Here is a 14099-nt window from a genome sequence, read left to right as displayed (position 1 = left end):
AACTAGGAATTTCCCCATGGTCTCAGCTTACTCAAGGTTCCTTCCTTGGCTTTCCTCAGTATCTTATAAACCCTTCTTTCCCCAGCTTTTTTTTTTTTTTATTTTTTATTTTTGTTAGGATTTTTGTAACAACGAAGAAGCAAACCAGGGCATCAAGGAACATTAAATTCAAATTTTAAAAGCCTCTGCTTTTAGGTTATACGAGTTTTATATGTCCCTGAAGATTCCAGACATGCACACACACAACTCTCAGGAGCTAATAAAATACATTAGCAAAGTAGTAGGATATTAGGTCACAAATAAAATCAGTTGCATTTCTATATCCTAACAAGGAACAATATACAGTACCACCAGGTAGACTCAGCTCCTTTGCACCTCATAGGTCTCCCAAATCTTGCTTCTCTATTTCTGAGAGACCCTGCTTTGCCCCACCCCATAACTCACTTCCCTGAGCTGCCAGGTAGCCCTGCTTCTCTACTCCGTAGGCTTCCGGACTCTACCTGTATGGTCTCCAGGATCTCCCAATCCCAATGATTGACAAGAGCTGATTCCAAACATGGAGAGATTCGCACCAAAAAGTGGCGGTCAAGAGGACCCCCAAGAAGTGAGCTGACCCTTGGTTTGACTCAGTGCAACAGCAGTGGTTTAGGGAATAGTGGCAAGTGCTTCTGATCCCAGCACCTGGGAGGCGGAGACAGGTGAATCTCAGGCTACAGAGGGTGAGATCCTGTTTTAAAGCAAGCCAACCAATCAAAAAATCACGAATGTTGCCGGGCGGTGGTGGCGCACGCCTTTAATCCCAGCACTCTGGAGACAGAGACAGGTGGATCTCTGTGAGTTCGAGGCCAGCCTGGTCTACAAGAGCTAGTGCCAGGACAGGCTCCAAAGCTACAGAGAAACCCTGTCTTGAAAAACTAAAAAAAAAAAAAAATCACGAATGTTTAATGTATCAGACAGCATGGGATGCTTAAAGGAAGAAGCCCTGGGTTCATTTCGCTCAGCATCCAAAATCAAAACTATAAGAAACCAAAACAACGACAACAAAAAGGCAAACACTTCAGAAATTACATAGGTGTCCTAAGTAAGGTCAGTTCACAGTCTTTCAGACAGACTAATATTAAAACGAAAGGCGAGCGCACTGCAATTGAAAACGATTTCTGGGGTTTGAGTTTGGAGACATGAAACCTGTTTACTGTCTTCTAAAAGCTTTATATTTGTGTTGTATTCCTATTATGGAGAGTGTGCGTCCTTCATCAGAAGGAACAAAACAAAAGACAAAAGGAAAACAAACGAAAGATGACGTGGAGAGCCTAGCCCACGCCAGGGGCTGGCCGGCTGCCTCCCCAAGCCTGGCTCAGCTGGGAACCTTAAGGGCCGGGGGAGGGGGAGACCCGGAGGCACGCGACGGCACTTCCGGTGCGGGCGCGCGATACTTCCCGGCTGGTCTTGCGTCCAGCCGCCATTCCCGAGGCCGTGCGGCCCGCCCGGCGTTTCCTGTGGGCGTTTCCTCCTCTTCACTCCAGGACACCTCGCCGGAGGGTGAGGAGTTGGCGGGCGCCTCGGTACGGGCTGCGGGGTGCAGCTTGCGGGCGGGCGGGCGGGTGCCTTGGTGGGGAGTGGGTGAGGGTGGGCGGGCGGGCGCCTTGGCGCGCTTGGCGCGGCCTGGAGGCCGGAGCGTGCGGTGGGCTCCTCCTGCTCTCCGCCTCGGTGGCCGGTCTTTTCGCCCCCCCCCCTTGCTTCTGCCGGTGTCGCCTGGCGGCTCGCGGAATGGGACGGATCAATGTCGGTCTCGAGGTGGATGTAGGGCTGCTCTCCAGAGGGCGGCCCACAGCAGACGCCACATCCCCCACGTGGACCACGCACGGGGTTAACCTTGTCCAGGGGGGCCTTTCAGACGGCAGCTACCGAGCCCTGTGTTTCCAAGTAAGAGCCAACGCTTTGGCACTTTGCCGTGGAGTATAAACTGGTACCAGTCTAGCGTTGCCTCCCGTTTAAACTTGAGGTTGCCCGGTGCCCATCAGTTCTACCCCCCCAGGTAAAGAGATCGTACTTGTCAAGAACTTAGGGAACTCGGAGAGTAGTAAGTTGCTCGAAGGACCCTAAAGGTGCACAGGTGATGTTCAGCGCTGCAGCATCCAGAGCGACCTCTCCCCTGAACTATGGGTGCCCTAAGTAGTGAGCCCTTAGCAAGAGTATAAGGCCTTAGGTTCCATCCTGGCACCGGAGAACAAAATATCAGTCCTCACAAATTGCCCCACTAATTAACGCTGACTGCCAATAGAATCGAAAAATATGGGGAAACGTGGGACTTCTTTGTGGTTTCTGTTTTCTTTAAACACAAAACCAGTCGAAATTTATACCCTTGAAAATCAACAACAAAACCAAACCCTTTATTCATAAAGAACACAGTTAGGCAGTGTGTGCAGACTGATAGAACCGGTGTCCTGGTCTGCTTTCTGCTGCTGTGATGAGAAGTAATTTGCGGGAGGAAAGGGTTCATCTTACAGGTTCCAGCCCGCTGTTGACGGAATTGAGGGCAGGAACTCAAGCAGCAAACACGGGGGAAGATGCTGACTGGTCTGCCCCTGCCTCACAATTCAGCTGCCTTTCGGATACAGCAAAGCCAGCTTGTTTAGGGATGGTCTCTTCTACGTCTTGAGAAATCAAGGAAACACCTCCACAGACACGCCCATGAACTAATCAGAGACAGTTCTTCAGTTGAGGCTCCCTTTCCCCAGTATGTCAAGTTGACAGCGAGTATAGCTTCCATAGCCAGTTAGCTTACATGTGTTCTGTGTTGAATTGTTGATATCAAAATGCACATCCAAATGTATTTTTAAAGGACTGTCGGGAAGGCTGGGCGGGGTGGCATGCTCGGGAAGCAGGTTCAGGTGGCCCTCAGTTGGAGACCAGCCTGGTGTGCATAGTGAGTTCCAGGGCAGCCAGAGCTATGCAGAGAGACCTTGTCTCTATCAATAGTATTAGGTCTCAAGGAAGAAAATGGGTAGGAGCAGCTGTGCGATGGATGCCTTATAGTGTACCACTGTGTTGAAGAATGCCATGTGATCAGCCGACCAGCAGCGCCAGTAACTAGCCTTTTACAGTTAGTGTTAGGATTGCTGGACTCTAGACTGAAATCTGTGTGCATTGTTAGCAAAGATTTGGAATCAGGCCTCTTTACTTCCTCTCAAGAAAGGGAGGGTGTGGAGTTGGGTTAGTGGGGCGGGTCTGGGAAGAGTTGGGGGAGGCAGATCATCATCAGAATATATTGTATTAAAAAAAAAAAACCAAACAATTGTTTTCATTTAAAAATCCCTTAAGAATGCTAGCACTCGGGAGGCAGAGGCAGGTGGATTCTGAGTTCGAGGCCCGCCTGGTCTACAGAGCGAGTTCCAGGACAGCCAGAACTACACAAAGAAACCCTGTCTCACTCCTCCCCCAATAGAAAAGAGTGCTAACAAAGTTTAAAAAGATGGAGACTTACTCTTTTTTTTTTTTTTCTCCATTGTAAAATGGAGAGGTTGGGCCCAAGTCCTATAGGCTATTTTGATCCTGTAGCAATTACTAATTTCTTTGTGGTACTACTTGACAAAACACTTCCCATTTATGATAAAGCATTATATAAAACCTATCTGGGACTGTAGAGCTGGCTCAGTGGTTAAGAAACTTATTCTTGCAGAAAACCTAGGTTGATTCTCATCTCCCACGGGGTTGCTCACAACTGTCTGCAGCCCTAGTTCCGGGGGATCTGATGCTCTTCTGACCTCTGTGGGTACCAGGTACACATGGAGAGCACAGACATAAATGTAAGCAAAATGCTCAAATATATAAATTTTTAGAAAAATAAAACTTTTCTATATTAGCCATAAGTTTTCTTTAGTGACATTACATGACTTTATTCATAAGTGATTTTTTTTTTTTTTTGTCCTCGAACTCACAGAGATCCACCTGCCTCCGCCTCCAGAGTGCTGGGATTAAAGGCGTATGCCACCACCGCCTGGTCCATGAGTGATTTTTTTTTTAAATACAGCTTGCCAACCTGCTGTGTTTGCATATTAGCCAAGATCCACCCCCACACCCCTTACTTCCATTGCTCATGACTGAATCAAGCCTATGGCCTTACACATTCTAGGCAATTACTGTTCCATTAGCTACACCCCTGACCCCTATTAGAGACTCTTTAAAGTATTCTTGCATGCCTTTAATTCCAGCACTCTGTAGGCAGAGTCAGGCGAATCTCTCCCAGTTCCTGGCCAGCCTGGTCTACAGAGTTAGTTCCAGGCTAGCCAGGGTACACAGAGAAACCCTGTCTTGGGGCGGGGATGCTTGTCTAGAACTGCAGGCTAGAGGAGGGCCCTGTGTTTTTGCTGTTGATACGTGGATTCCAAAGCCTGCGTGCACTGGCTTTTCTGTGCTAGTTTTATCGTGGTGTACTAGGAGACCTTGTCCTTTGTCAGGTTCTGGTTATTGCCTAACGCTGACTATGGCATTTCATGTTAGGGTTAAGTTTCCTCAGCTGTGTATTGGAGTTGTTGCTACTTTTTTACTTTTAAGACAGGGTCTGTATATCCCAGGCCTGGAACACACAGTATGCAGCTGTGGGTGACTTTGAGCTTCTGATCCTCCTTAAAGCTCTTGATTCTTGAACTGGGCACACAGGTCTTCCCTAGTTGGGAAGTTCCCAGTCTTCATGGGACTGCGCTCTGACCGCTCCAGTGCTTTCTGAGCACACACTGCTGGCGATGTGAATGGTTATGGAAGTGAACAAATGGATGGTTTGGCCTGGCATGGAGTCAAGCTGAGGTGACAGGTGGTGCTGGTCTGGGACGTACGCATCTGACTGGGTCTGAAGGGGAATTGAGACAGAGTGGGAAATGTGCCTGCGCTTTAAGGTGGCCTCTCTAAAGGATGAGTGGATTCGCCTATTTGGTAGGTAACAAGGTGCCACTGAAGCAAGTAGAGAAAACAGTAATGGCACAGTGAGGCCTGACATGGCTTTCCTTAGTTCCAGCACTTGGAAGCCAGGAGGAGGAAGGTTCCTGTAAGTTCAAGGCCATCCTGGTCTACAGAGAGTTCCAGGGAAGTCAGGGATATATTAAGACTTTGTCTGAGAAAAGCCAAACCAGCAATGCCAGTAACAATACCTTAAATGTTATTAAATTGTTTTATACACTGCTCTTCAACTTAGGGAGACCCTGTGTGTTTTAAATGCTACAATCTGTAATGCTCACTGAGGACATGGAAGGAATATGGTGACTGGTACTTTTGGTAAATGGTGGATTCTCATTTAATGAGAAAATAGATTTAGTTTTAGAGACCCAGTCTCACTGTGCTTCCCAGGCTAGCCTCAGAACTCACTCTTAGGTTCAAGTGATCCTCTCGCCCTTAGCTTCCTGAATAGCCAGGACAGCAGGCTTGACAGTGTGAGAAGATTTTGCAATATGACTTAGCTTGCTATGGTAAGAGTTAGAAACCTGTGTTGGCAGGTGTTGCCCCTGTGCTGAGAGTGTAGCATGCCCGAGTTGGTAATGGAGCGGTGAGAAAGAGGGAAGTGCTGAAAGCTGGGGTTTAGAGTAGACAGAAAATTCAGTAATACTAAATTGAACATTACATTAGTGAAGAAGGGGTTGTATAACAGGTGATTTGGGGTAAAATTGAGTTTAGATTTCTATGTCCTTCTGTTAGGAAGATTAAGATGCAGATTTAATGCAGTAAAATTGGAGCTCAGATTTGAGCACTTACCAGCATGTGCAAAGCCCCATGTTCAACTCACAGCACCAAGAAACTAAGGCACAATGTGGATTGAGGAAATCTCACCTGACCTTACCCTAGATAAAAGAGTTCCAGGCAGACTTCCCTCGGGATGAACCCCCTAATTGCTTATCCAATATGAAGTGACCAGCCCTAAAAACATCTATACAAGATACTCTAAATGAGCTCAGCAGGTTGTATCTATATATTTATTTGCGTGTGGGGAGGTAATAATTAAACCGTGAGTTTGATGGAGGCTAACAACACTGGAGGAATTGGAAAGGGGAGGATTATGTAAACACAGCACATATCTGAAATTTAAAAAAAAAAAAAACAGCTCTTGAAGTTTTGTTTTATTTAGTTATTTTATTGTCCTTTTTTTTGTTTTTTTGATACAGGGTTTCTCTGTAGCTTTGGGGTCTGTCCTGGAACTAGCTCTTGTAGACCAGGCTGGCCTTGAACTCAGAGATTTGCCTGCCTCTGCCTCCCGAGTGCTGGGATTAAAGGCGTGTGCCACCACTGCCAGGCTTAAAAAACTTAAATAAAAATGAAAAACAGCAAACCAAATGATACAAATGTTAAAAAGAAGAATGAAATGATTGGAATTAGAAAAATACTAAATGATTAAAAAATAATAGCGTAAGAAAGCATAACTTAGCCAAGTGTGGTAATGTGTTTGTAATCCTAGCATGTGGGAAACATGGCAGGCAGATCAAGAACTTGAGGCCAACCAGGTGATGAGATGGTCTGTAGACTCAGTCTCCCTTAGCAGTCTTGAGGAGCAGTGTCTGCAGCAATGTCTGCTGTCTGAACTTGAAACTCACCCCAGTGTCTTCAGCAGTAACCCCCCCCCCCTTCTGTATCGCAGCAGGGTGGAAAGCCATTAAGGCCTAGCTGTTTGCGTTGACCGAAGATGGAAGTGTGTCAGGAGCCTCACAAACCATCGCTGAACCTGGACTGTGACCACTGTGGTTTCAGAGGCACCGATTATGAGAACGTGCAGATCCACATGGGCTCCATCCATCCGGAGTTTTGTGATGATATGGATGCTGGAGGACTCGGCAAGATGATATTTTACCAGAAGAGTGCGAAGCTCTTCCACTGCCATCAGTGCTTCTTTACCAGCAAGATGTACTCCAATGTGTACTATCACATCACAGCCAAACACGCAGCCTCAGAGAAGTGGAGGGACAAACCAAAGGACCAGCTGAGCAAAGAGACCGAGACTGTGGAAAGCCCTTCCCTTCCCGAACACCAGAGCACAGCCTTGGACCCAGCAGAAGTGAGGCCCACTCCAGCTCTCCCCATGGAAACACAGAAAATTGGTCCGAGTTTGTCTCCAGAGCCACATAAGTCTGTTCCTCCTGCTCTGGAGCCTGAGGACTCTGGCCCTGTTGTTTCTCCTGAGCAACAGGCCCCTTGTCTTCCTGCTGAGGCCTCAAAAACTGCTTCTGTTTCTTCCCCTGAATGTGTCGACCCAGCCAGCATGGTGTCTGAGCTGCAGAAGCCTGCCCCTGCTTCCCCTGAGTCCGTCAAGTCTGCTCTTGTTAGTTCCAAACCCCAGAAGCACTCTCCTTTTGCCGATACAGGGGCTCCCCCTTCCACCTTGTCTCCAGAGTCACCAGTTCTGGCCACATCGCCTGAGCCTTGGGGGCCATCCCTAACTGCATCTCCAGAGTCTCGGAAGCCTACACGGACTGCCTCCCCTGAGCCAAGGAAGCCATCCCCATCAGAGTCTCCTGAACTTTGGAAGCCATTCCCTGCCGTCACTTCAGAGCCTCGGAGACCAACCCCAGCAGTATCACCAGGTTCCTGGAAGCCAGGTCCACCTGGTTCTCCTCGGCCTTGGAAATCCAGTCCTTCAGCAACCTCAGGACCTTGGAAGTCATCTAAACCTGCTCCATCTTTGTCTCCTGGACCTTGGAAGCCAATACCTTCTGTATCTCCTGGGCCTTGGAAGCCAGCTCCATCTGTGTCCACTGCATCCTGGAAGTCTTCAGTCTCATCTGGTTCCTGGAAAACACCCCCCACATCTCCAGAGTCATGGAAGTCTGGACCCCCTGAGCTCAGAAAGACAGCTCTTGCTTTGTCACCCGAACACTGGAAGGCAGTGCCCCCTGTGTCTCCTGAGCTTCGCAGACCGGGCCCACCCCTCTCTCCTGAGATCCGAAGTCCAGCAGGATCTCCGGAGCTCAGGAAGCCTTCAGGGTCCCCAGACCTTTGGAAACTTTCTCCTGACCAGCGGAAAAGTTCTCCTGCTTCACTGGATTTCCCTGAGTCCCAGAAAAGTTCTCGTGGGTCTCCTGACGTCTGGAAGTCCTCCTTCATTACAGAATCTCAGAAGCCTAGCGTCTTCCCTGAGACACGGAAACATCCTTCTGGCTCATCTGAGCCCCCAAAGGTGGCCTCAGACATATGGAAGCCTGTCCTCTCTCTAGATGCTGAGGCTAGGAAATCCACACTGTTTCCTGAGCCCACCAAAGCAGTCCTTCCTGCTTCTCCAGAGCCACGGAAACGTGCACTTTTCCCAGAGCCCCGGAAGCATGTACTTTTCCCTGAGCTCCCCAAATCTGCTGTGATCTCCAACGCTCAGAAGACCACTGAGCTTGGTGATGAGCTACAGCTGGAAGCTGTAGATGATGCTGCAAAATGTGATAGTCTGGTCCAGGAAGGGCTTCTGGCTGCACCTAAGAAACTGCTAGAGGATGCTCTATTTCCTCCTTCAAAGAAGCTCAAGAAAGACAGTCAAGAGAACTCGGATGCTGAGCTCAGTAGTAGTGAGTACCTGAGAACAGATTTAGATGCCATAGACATCAAGGGCCAGGAGTCCAGCAGCGACCAAGAGCAGGTGGATGTCGAGTCTGTTGACTTTGGCAAAGAGAACAAAGTGGAGATGAGTAGTCCAGAACAGTCCAAGAACGTACGTCAGTTCACCGAAGAGAAAGAGGCCTTCATTTCTGAGGAGGAGATCGCAAAGTACATGAAGCGTGGAAAAGGGAAATACTACTGCAAAATTTGCTGCTGCCGTGCCATGAAGAAAGGCGCTGTTTTGCATCACCTGGTTAATAAACACAATGTGCATAGTCCGTACAAGTGCACAATTTGTGGGAAGGCGTTTCTCTTGGAGTCTCTCCTTAAAAATCACGTCGCAGCCCATGGGCAAAGTTTACTTAAATGTCCACGCTGTAATTTTGAATCAAATTTCCCAAGAGGCTTTAAGAAACATTTAACTCATTGTCAAAGCCGGTTTAATGAAGAGGCAAATAAGAAGCTGATGGAAGCTCTTGAGTCGCCATTGGAAGAGCCACAGATGTGACTTTCAAACAACAGTACTTGCTCTGCGATGTTTGCCAAACTCACAGCTTGTCAAGTGGGCTAGTAGATGGTGTGTGTGTGTGTAGTGTTCTGTTTGTCTTAATAGTGTTACAAAGAGTAAGCGCTTGGTTATTTTTTCATGTGACCTCATTTATGTGGCTGGCTGTTTTCTAAGTCAATGCATTTCTATTAATGTATTCCAGATGGATATAGTGCATTACCCTTAAGCTTATTTGAGTCACAGTACAAGGATTGGGGGAGGTAGGCATTTATTAAGCAAGAGAATTTAAACCTATAAAACCTCCCCCCACCCCGTGTGTGTAATTGATTTCAGATCATAAAAATTATTAGGTAGAGGGCTCAGTGGGAGAGCACTTACCTAGCATGTTTTGCATACTAACTGTCCCATGGCTCAGTCCCCAGTAACTTTAAAAAAAAAAAAGGATTGAGAATTGAGCATGAAAAGTAAATCTGAGAAAATCTTTGTTAGCCTCAAGTGTACTTTTGAATGACTTTTATATCCTTTTTTCATGTAAAATTAGTTTAAGAATCTTTAATATTTTTGATGTTCATTAACTTTTATGTTGTCGGGAGCTGGAGTCCTTCAGGTCACGGTTTTCTGCTGAAAGGACAGTTGAGTAGGTATTTAAGGCAGTTTTGATAGTTTCTGCAAAGACTGAAAAGGCCAAGTGACTGAGGTTACGCTTATCTGTAGTTTTTTCCAATGGAGTCTTCCTTGTGGTGTCCCTGCCAGCTCACATTAACAGATGATCCTTAATTGCCAAACTTGTTAAGAGTTTATACCTCCTATTCCTGAGCCTGCTGGGGCTCAAGATCTAGGTAATGAGTAGGAGCTGAAAGTCTTCCAGATTCGGTTAAGAATTAAGAGCTAGTGAGGTAGTAGACAAGCTAGCCTCAGTTACATGAGAGGCTGAGGTCGGGATCACTTGAGCCCAGCCTGGGCTGCACAGTGAAACCCTGTCTCAGAAAGCGTTCCTGTAGATCATCTTGATTTTGTCTCACACAATTTTCTTATTGTAAATACCTTGTTTCTCGTCATAGATTGTTATTCTAACATATTTTGTTAAACGTGTATCAACCAAATTAAAAAAAGACTTTCATGTTAATATCTTCACTGGTGTTTTTTTTTTTTTTAAATAATTGCATTATAGCCAGACTTCTGTCATTGTGACAGATTATCTGAGGAGATAGGAAAGTCTTGTTTTGGCTCATGGGTTGGGGAGTTTCAGTGGCTTGTAGTCCCGTGGCAAGGAGGAAGGGCATGGCAGAGGAACACTGCTCACCTCATGGCTTCTAAGAGAAAGAGAAAAGGAATGGGGAAAAGACCTGGGCCTAGGTACATCCCTCAAAGGTACATTCCAGGGACGAACCTTCTGCCAAGTGTGCACCACCTCCCAATAGATATTCGGTTTTTAATCTGCTAGTGGTTTGGCTGGAGCAGAGTCTTCATGACCCACCCCGGAAAATGCCCTCAAGTACACTAGGTGTGCTTCACTAATGCCGAGAGCATCTCCATCCACTCAAGTCTCTGCTGTAGTTTGAGAAAGTACTAATTGTATTTCAGTGTTCCCAGTCCCAGCAAGAAACAGAACTTGGTGGCTCTGGCCATTTGGTTGTGACTGTAGAGTTAAGGAGAGACTAAACAGGTTATGGATTTTGCCTAAACCTCTGAACTGTAAGCGAGCCGCTTCAATTAAATGTTTTCTTTGTAAGAGTTGCCATGGTTGCCAGGTGATAGTAGCACGTGCCTTTAATCCCAGCACTTGAGGCAGAGACAGGTGGATGTCAAGGCCAGCCTGGTCTACAAAGCGAGTTCCAGGACAGACTGTGCTGTTTCACAGAGAAACCCTGTCTCAAAAAACAAAATCAAAACCAAAAAATAATTCAATGAAGGGACAAACCTTGGTCAGAAGTACACAATCATAAGGAAGAAATGCAAAGAACACTGAGTTATTTTTTCCTTTATAAAGAACACAAAAATGCCAACACATACCCAAGTGTCCATTAACAACAACAACAGAACTAACAACAAAATGAAGAGCGGCAGCCCCAGTCAACAGCCGCCTGTGGCCCATGCTGAGGAACCCTGGGAACAACGCCTGCACAGGACATCTCACTGAACACAGGAAACAACCCTTGATCTGGAGAACACGAACTCCCACGAGGCAGAAAGTGACGAGTTAGTCTTCTGCATCATCAAACTGTCCTGTTTCAAAGACCATCCTAGAATAATGTGGTATCAGTGGAGGGGGGTGGTGCCAGCTGGGGTCATACATCATGTCTCCTTGCGGGGCACAGCACACCCAAGGCTTAATCTCTTGAGACATGCTCCCCTGGATGTCATCGGCATCTGCAGACAGTTTCAACAGACAGGTTAGAGGAAGGAGGGAAATTAAACTGGATTGCACAAGAAAAGTTTAGAGGGAAGACTTGCAATTATTTTAATAACAGTCATAGACACACACACACACCCCTCCTCTCCTGAAGAAAGGCATTCTGAATAATTCATCTGTCCTCTTCCTTCTCAATGTTCTCTGAAGCAAAAAGGAAAACAAATGGATCACAGACCACTGCTGTTTGCACAGCTCAGCTTAAGACTTTCGGAGAGAATTTTCTTATTGAAACAAATCGACACATTGTAGAGTTGGTACAATTTGTTTTTAATATAGAAAAGCAGAAATTCCAGACCTTGACCAAAGATGAAGCTGAGTTCATGCATATGATCCCATTCCCATCATTGGCTTTTAGGGGAAATGGGAAGGTCTGAGTAGCTGCAGCTCAGCCCCCAGACACGCCCTACCTACCGTAAGGATTGCCTTGGTCTGCTCTCAGCTCCAAGTCCCAGTCCTCCTCGCTAAAGAGATCAGCAGCCTGTTCCATGGGTGGCCCTTCTGACAGCTCCCAGGCGTACAGTTCCCCATTGTCTTCCTTCTCCACAAAGCCATCCTCTTCCACACCTGGGCCCTCAGCATGGGCAGGGCTGCCAGTAGGGATGCTCTGGGCTCCTCTGGCTATGAAATCAATAAAAAGAAGTTTTTAAATTGATAAAACCAGAGGAGTTTTGCTCATATGGTTAGCCTTCCAAGAGTAGGTAAAAATCCACACATAGTCGTTAGTTACCAGAGCACTTACACTTATAAAATAAAATTGTGTTTTCAAAATAGGGTTGATCATTTTCTCCCAATAAGATGCTTGTCTTAGACAAGGCCATTGAGTACAGAGGGTCTTGTACAGGGGATATTTTCAGGTAGTTTATACGCCAGTGAACCCAAAAGCCTCTGGCAAATGATGTACTTTTCCAGTCAAGCCTGTGTTGCACTTTCCTCTTCAAAGCTCGTCAGAGTGAGTGCTAGTACAAAGGGCAGCAGAGAACAGGGCCTGCCAGTCCCCACACTCCTCTTCCTGAACTTGGGGAAGGACAATGGACCTTCAAGGCCAGGCGTCCTGTGATGACACAGGGCTAAGGGAAGGAGCAACTGGCCTGAAACAGCTGTGGTACGTCTCATAAACAACATGCGAGGAGCCTGGAATCTAGAACCTGGTGACCTAAGTTCAGATTTGTCCTGCCAAATACTAAGTGTGCCACTGGACTGATAGTTAACTGATTCACAACAGCTGAACACCACCAGACTGTAAGAGTTAATACAGCGAAATGGTAAATTTATAGTATAAATCTTTTGCCACATTTTAAGACCTTATTATGTGCCTTAAACAGTAACCAGGCTGTTGTGAATTTATTTAGGCAAAGAGGAAACACGGAGCTGTGCCTGGAATACAGTGAGTGCTTAGCACCCGCCAGTTGCTACAATTACACCCATCCTGGCTTCATCTGTAGACCAGCCCTACCCATTACAACTTTCTTCCCGTGTTCACTAAGCATGGTTAAAAAAAAAGAGGGGGGGGAATTTCTTACTTAGCTATGATTACACAGTGGCTAGTGCGTTATTCTCTCATGCAACCCTAGGGGGTACCATCAGCCCATTTTGCAGATACAGAAAGGCTAAGTGACTTACCTAAGGATTAAAAAATGTAAGCCCTTCAAGGACTATAACCTGGACTTGGAACTGAAACAATTTTCTACCTATATATTCTGTGTGCTTTTCAGTGCCTCGAGTTATTCCTCCCAGTGAAATGAGGCAGTCTGAATCCATACAATGTCGAGTACTTCCTTGAAGCCTCCAAATGAAGAGTTCCACCAAAACACTGGGCAGAGAAGGTAACTCACTGGCAGAGAGGACTGGCTAGCAAGAAACAGTGCATGAGGCTAAGGGATGATGCTTTTTTTTCTCTCCATCTCTTCCAACATCCACCCCAGGTCTCTGCCGTCTACTTGCCTAGTCGATCCATGGCCATCTCAGTCTCTGTCTCTTGACCAGAGAGGTCAGCTGCGGCAAAGCCAACCTGTGGAAGAAGAAATCATTACCCAGGAACTTGGGTATCTGGGACATGTCACTACCCAGACGCTCTGAGCCCAGCTTCCCATAGTGCTCTTCACACTTCGGGGTTAGCACCTGCTCCTGAGGACACAGCAAGGCTAGAGAAGCTGGGCCTGTAGGCATCACCCAGCAATGCTTCTCCAGCTACACCACTGGGAAAGCCTCCTTGTGGCCAACTGACAGCGGCCAGTTTTGCTCTCATCCCTGGGCCCTCTTCAGGAGTCTGGGTACAGGACTTCACACTCAAGACACTCTAGAGCCAATCTGGCCAGCTCCTGGGTCTCAGGGTTTCTGATTCCAGGTCTGTCTGTAAACCCTTCCTCTGTCACTTGGGTCTCGGGGTTTCTAATTCCAGGTCTGTCTGTAAACCCTTCCTCTGTCACTTGAGCAGCTCTGCCTTCGTCTCCTTTTCCTGGCTGGGATTGGTAGCTGTTTCCTGCACCTGCTACTTCTCTGCAAACCTCTTTTTCAGTTACTTAACCTTATATCTAACAACTCCTTCTTACATTGGTGTATGTATGTATGTATGTATGTATGTATGGTGCTGGCATGCATGTCTGTGTGAGGATGCTGGAA

The 14099-nt window shown here is 46.9% G+C and overlaps 2 protein-coding genes across 6 annotated transcripts in view; one reads left to right on the top strand and one right to left on the bottom strand.

Annotated features, from left to right (window-relative positions):
* The first annotated feature begins 1409 nt into the window (after window positions 1-1409).
* Window positions 1410-10193, top strand: Champ1 (chromosome alignment maintaining phosphoprotein 1). Of its 5 annotated transcripts, none has more exons than XM_050136578.1 (2): window positions 1410-1562; window positions 6623-10193. In XM_050136578.1, exon 2 carries the CDS (start codon window positions 6665-6667, stop codon window positions 9065-9067), a length of 2403 nt encoding a protein of 800 aa, XP_049992535.1. In that variant the 5' UTR covers window positions 1410-1562; window positions 6623-6664; the 3' UTR covers window positions 9068-10193. The 5 variants fall into 5 exon arrangements, with proteins under 5 accessions (XP_049992535.1, XP_049992534.1, XP_049992536.1 ...); XM_050136577.1 differs by having other exon boundaries at window positions 6620-10193; XM_050136579.1 differs by having other exon boundaries at window positions 1421-1539; window positions 6620-10193.
* An 835-nt stretch (window positions 10194-11028) lies between these two features.
* Window positions 11029-14099, bottom strand: part of LOC126498222 (coordinator of PRMT5 and differentiation stimulator-like) — an 11282-nt gene continuing 8211 nt past the window's right edge. The window contains exons 2-4 of the mRNA XM_050136611.1: window positions 13418-13488; window positions 11892-12094; window positions 11029-11437 (exon numbers count right to left, since the gene is read on the bottom strand). Coding sequence (XP_049992568.1) covers window positions 11268-11437; window positions 11892-12094; window positions 13418-13488 — 444 coding nt within the window. The 3' untranslated portion in view covers window positions 11029-11267. The remainder of the gene's footprint in view (window positions 11438-11891; window positions 12095-13417; window positions 13489-14099) is intronic.

The sequence above is a fragment of the Alexandromys fortis genome, unplaced genomic scaffold, assembly GCF_014885135.2.
Source record: "Alexandromys fortis isolate MF-2015 unplaced genomic scaffold, M_Fortis_MF-2015_v1.1 scaffold_3, whole genome shotgun sequence".
Lineage (NCBI taxonomy): Eukaryota > Metazoa > Chordata > Mammalia > Rodentia > Cricetidae > Alexandromys > Alexandromys fortis.
The sequence above is the reverse complement of the archived record's forward strand: the minus strand, read 5'-3'. Positions and strand labels throughout refer to the sequence as shown.

Excerpts from the sequence above, each read along its gene's own strand:
- Champ1 (XM_050136578.1), top strand. The coding sequence starts at position 6,665 with ATGGAAGTGTGTCAGGAGCCTCACAAACCATCGCTGAACCTGGACTGT.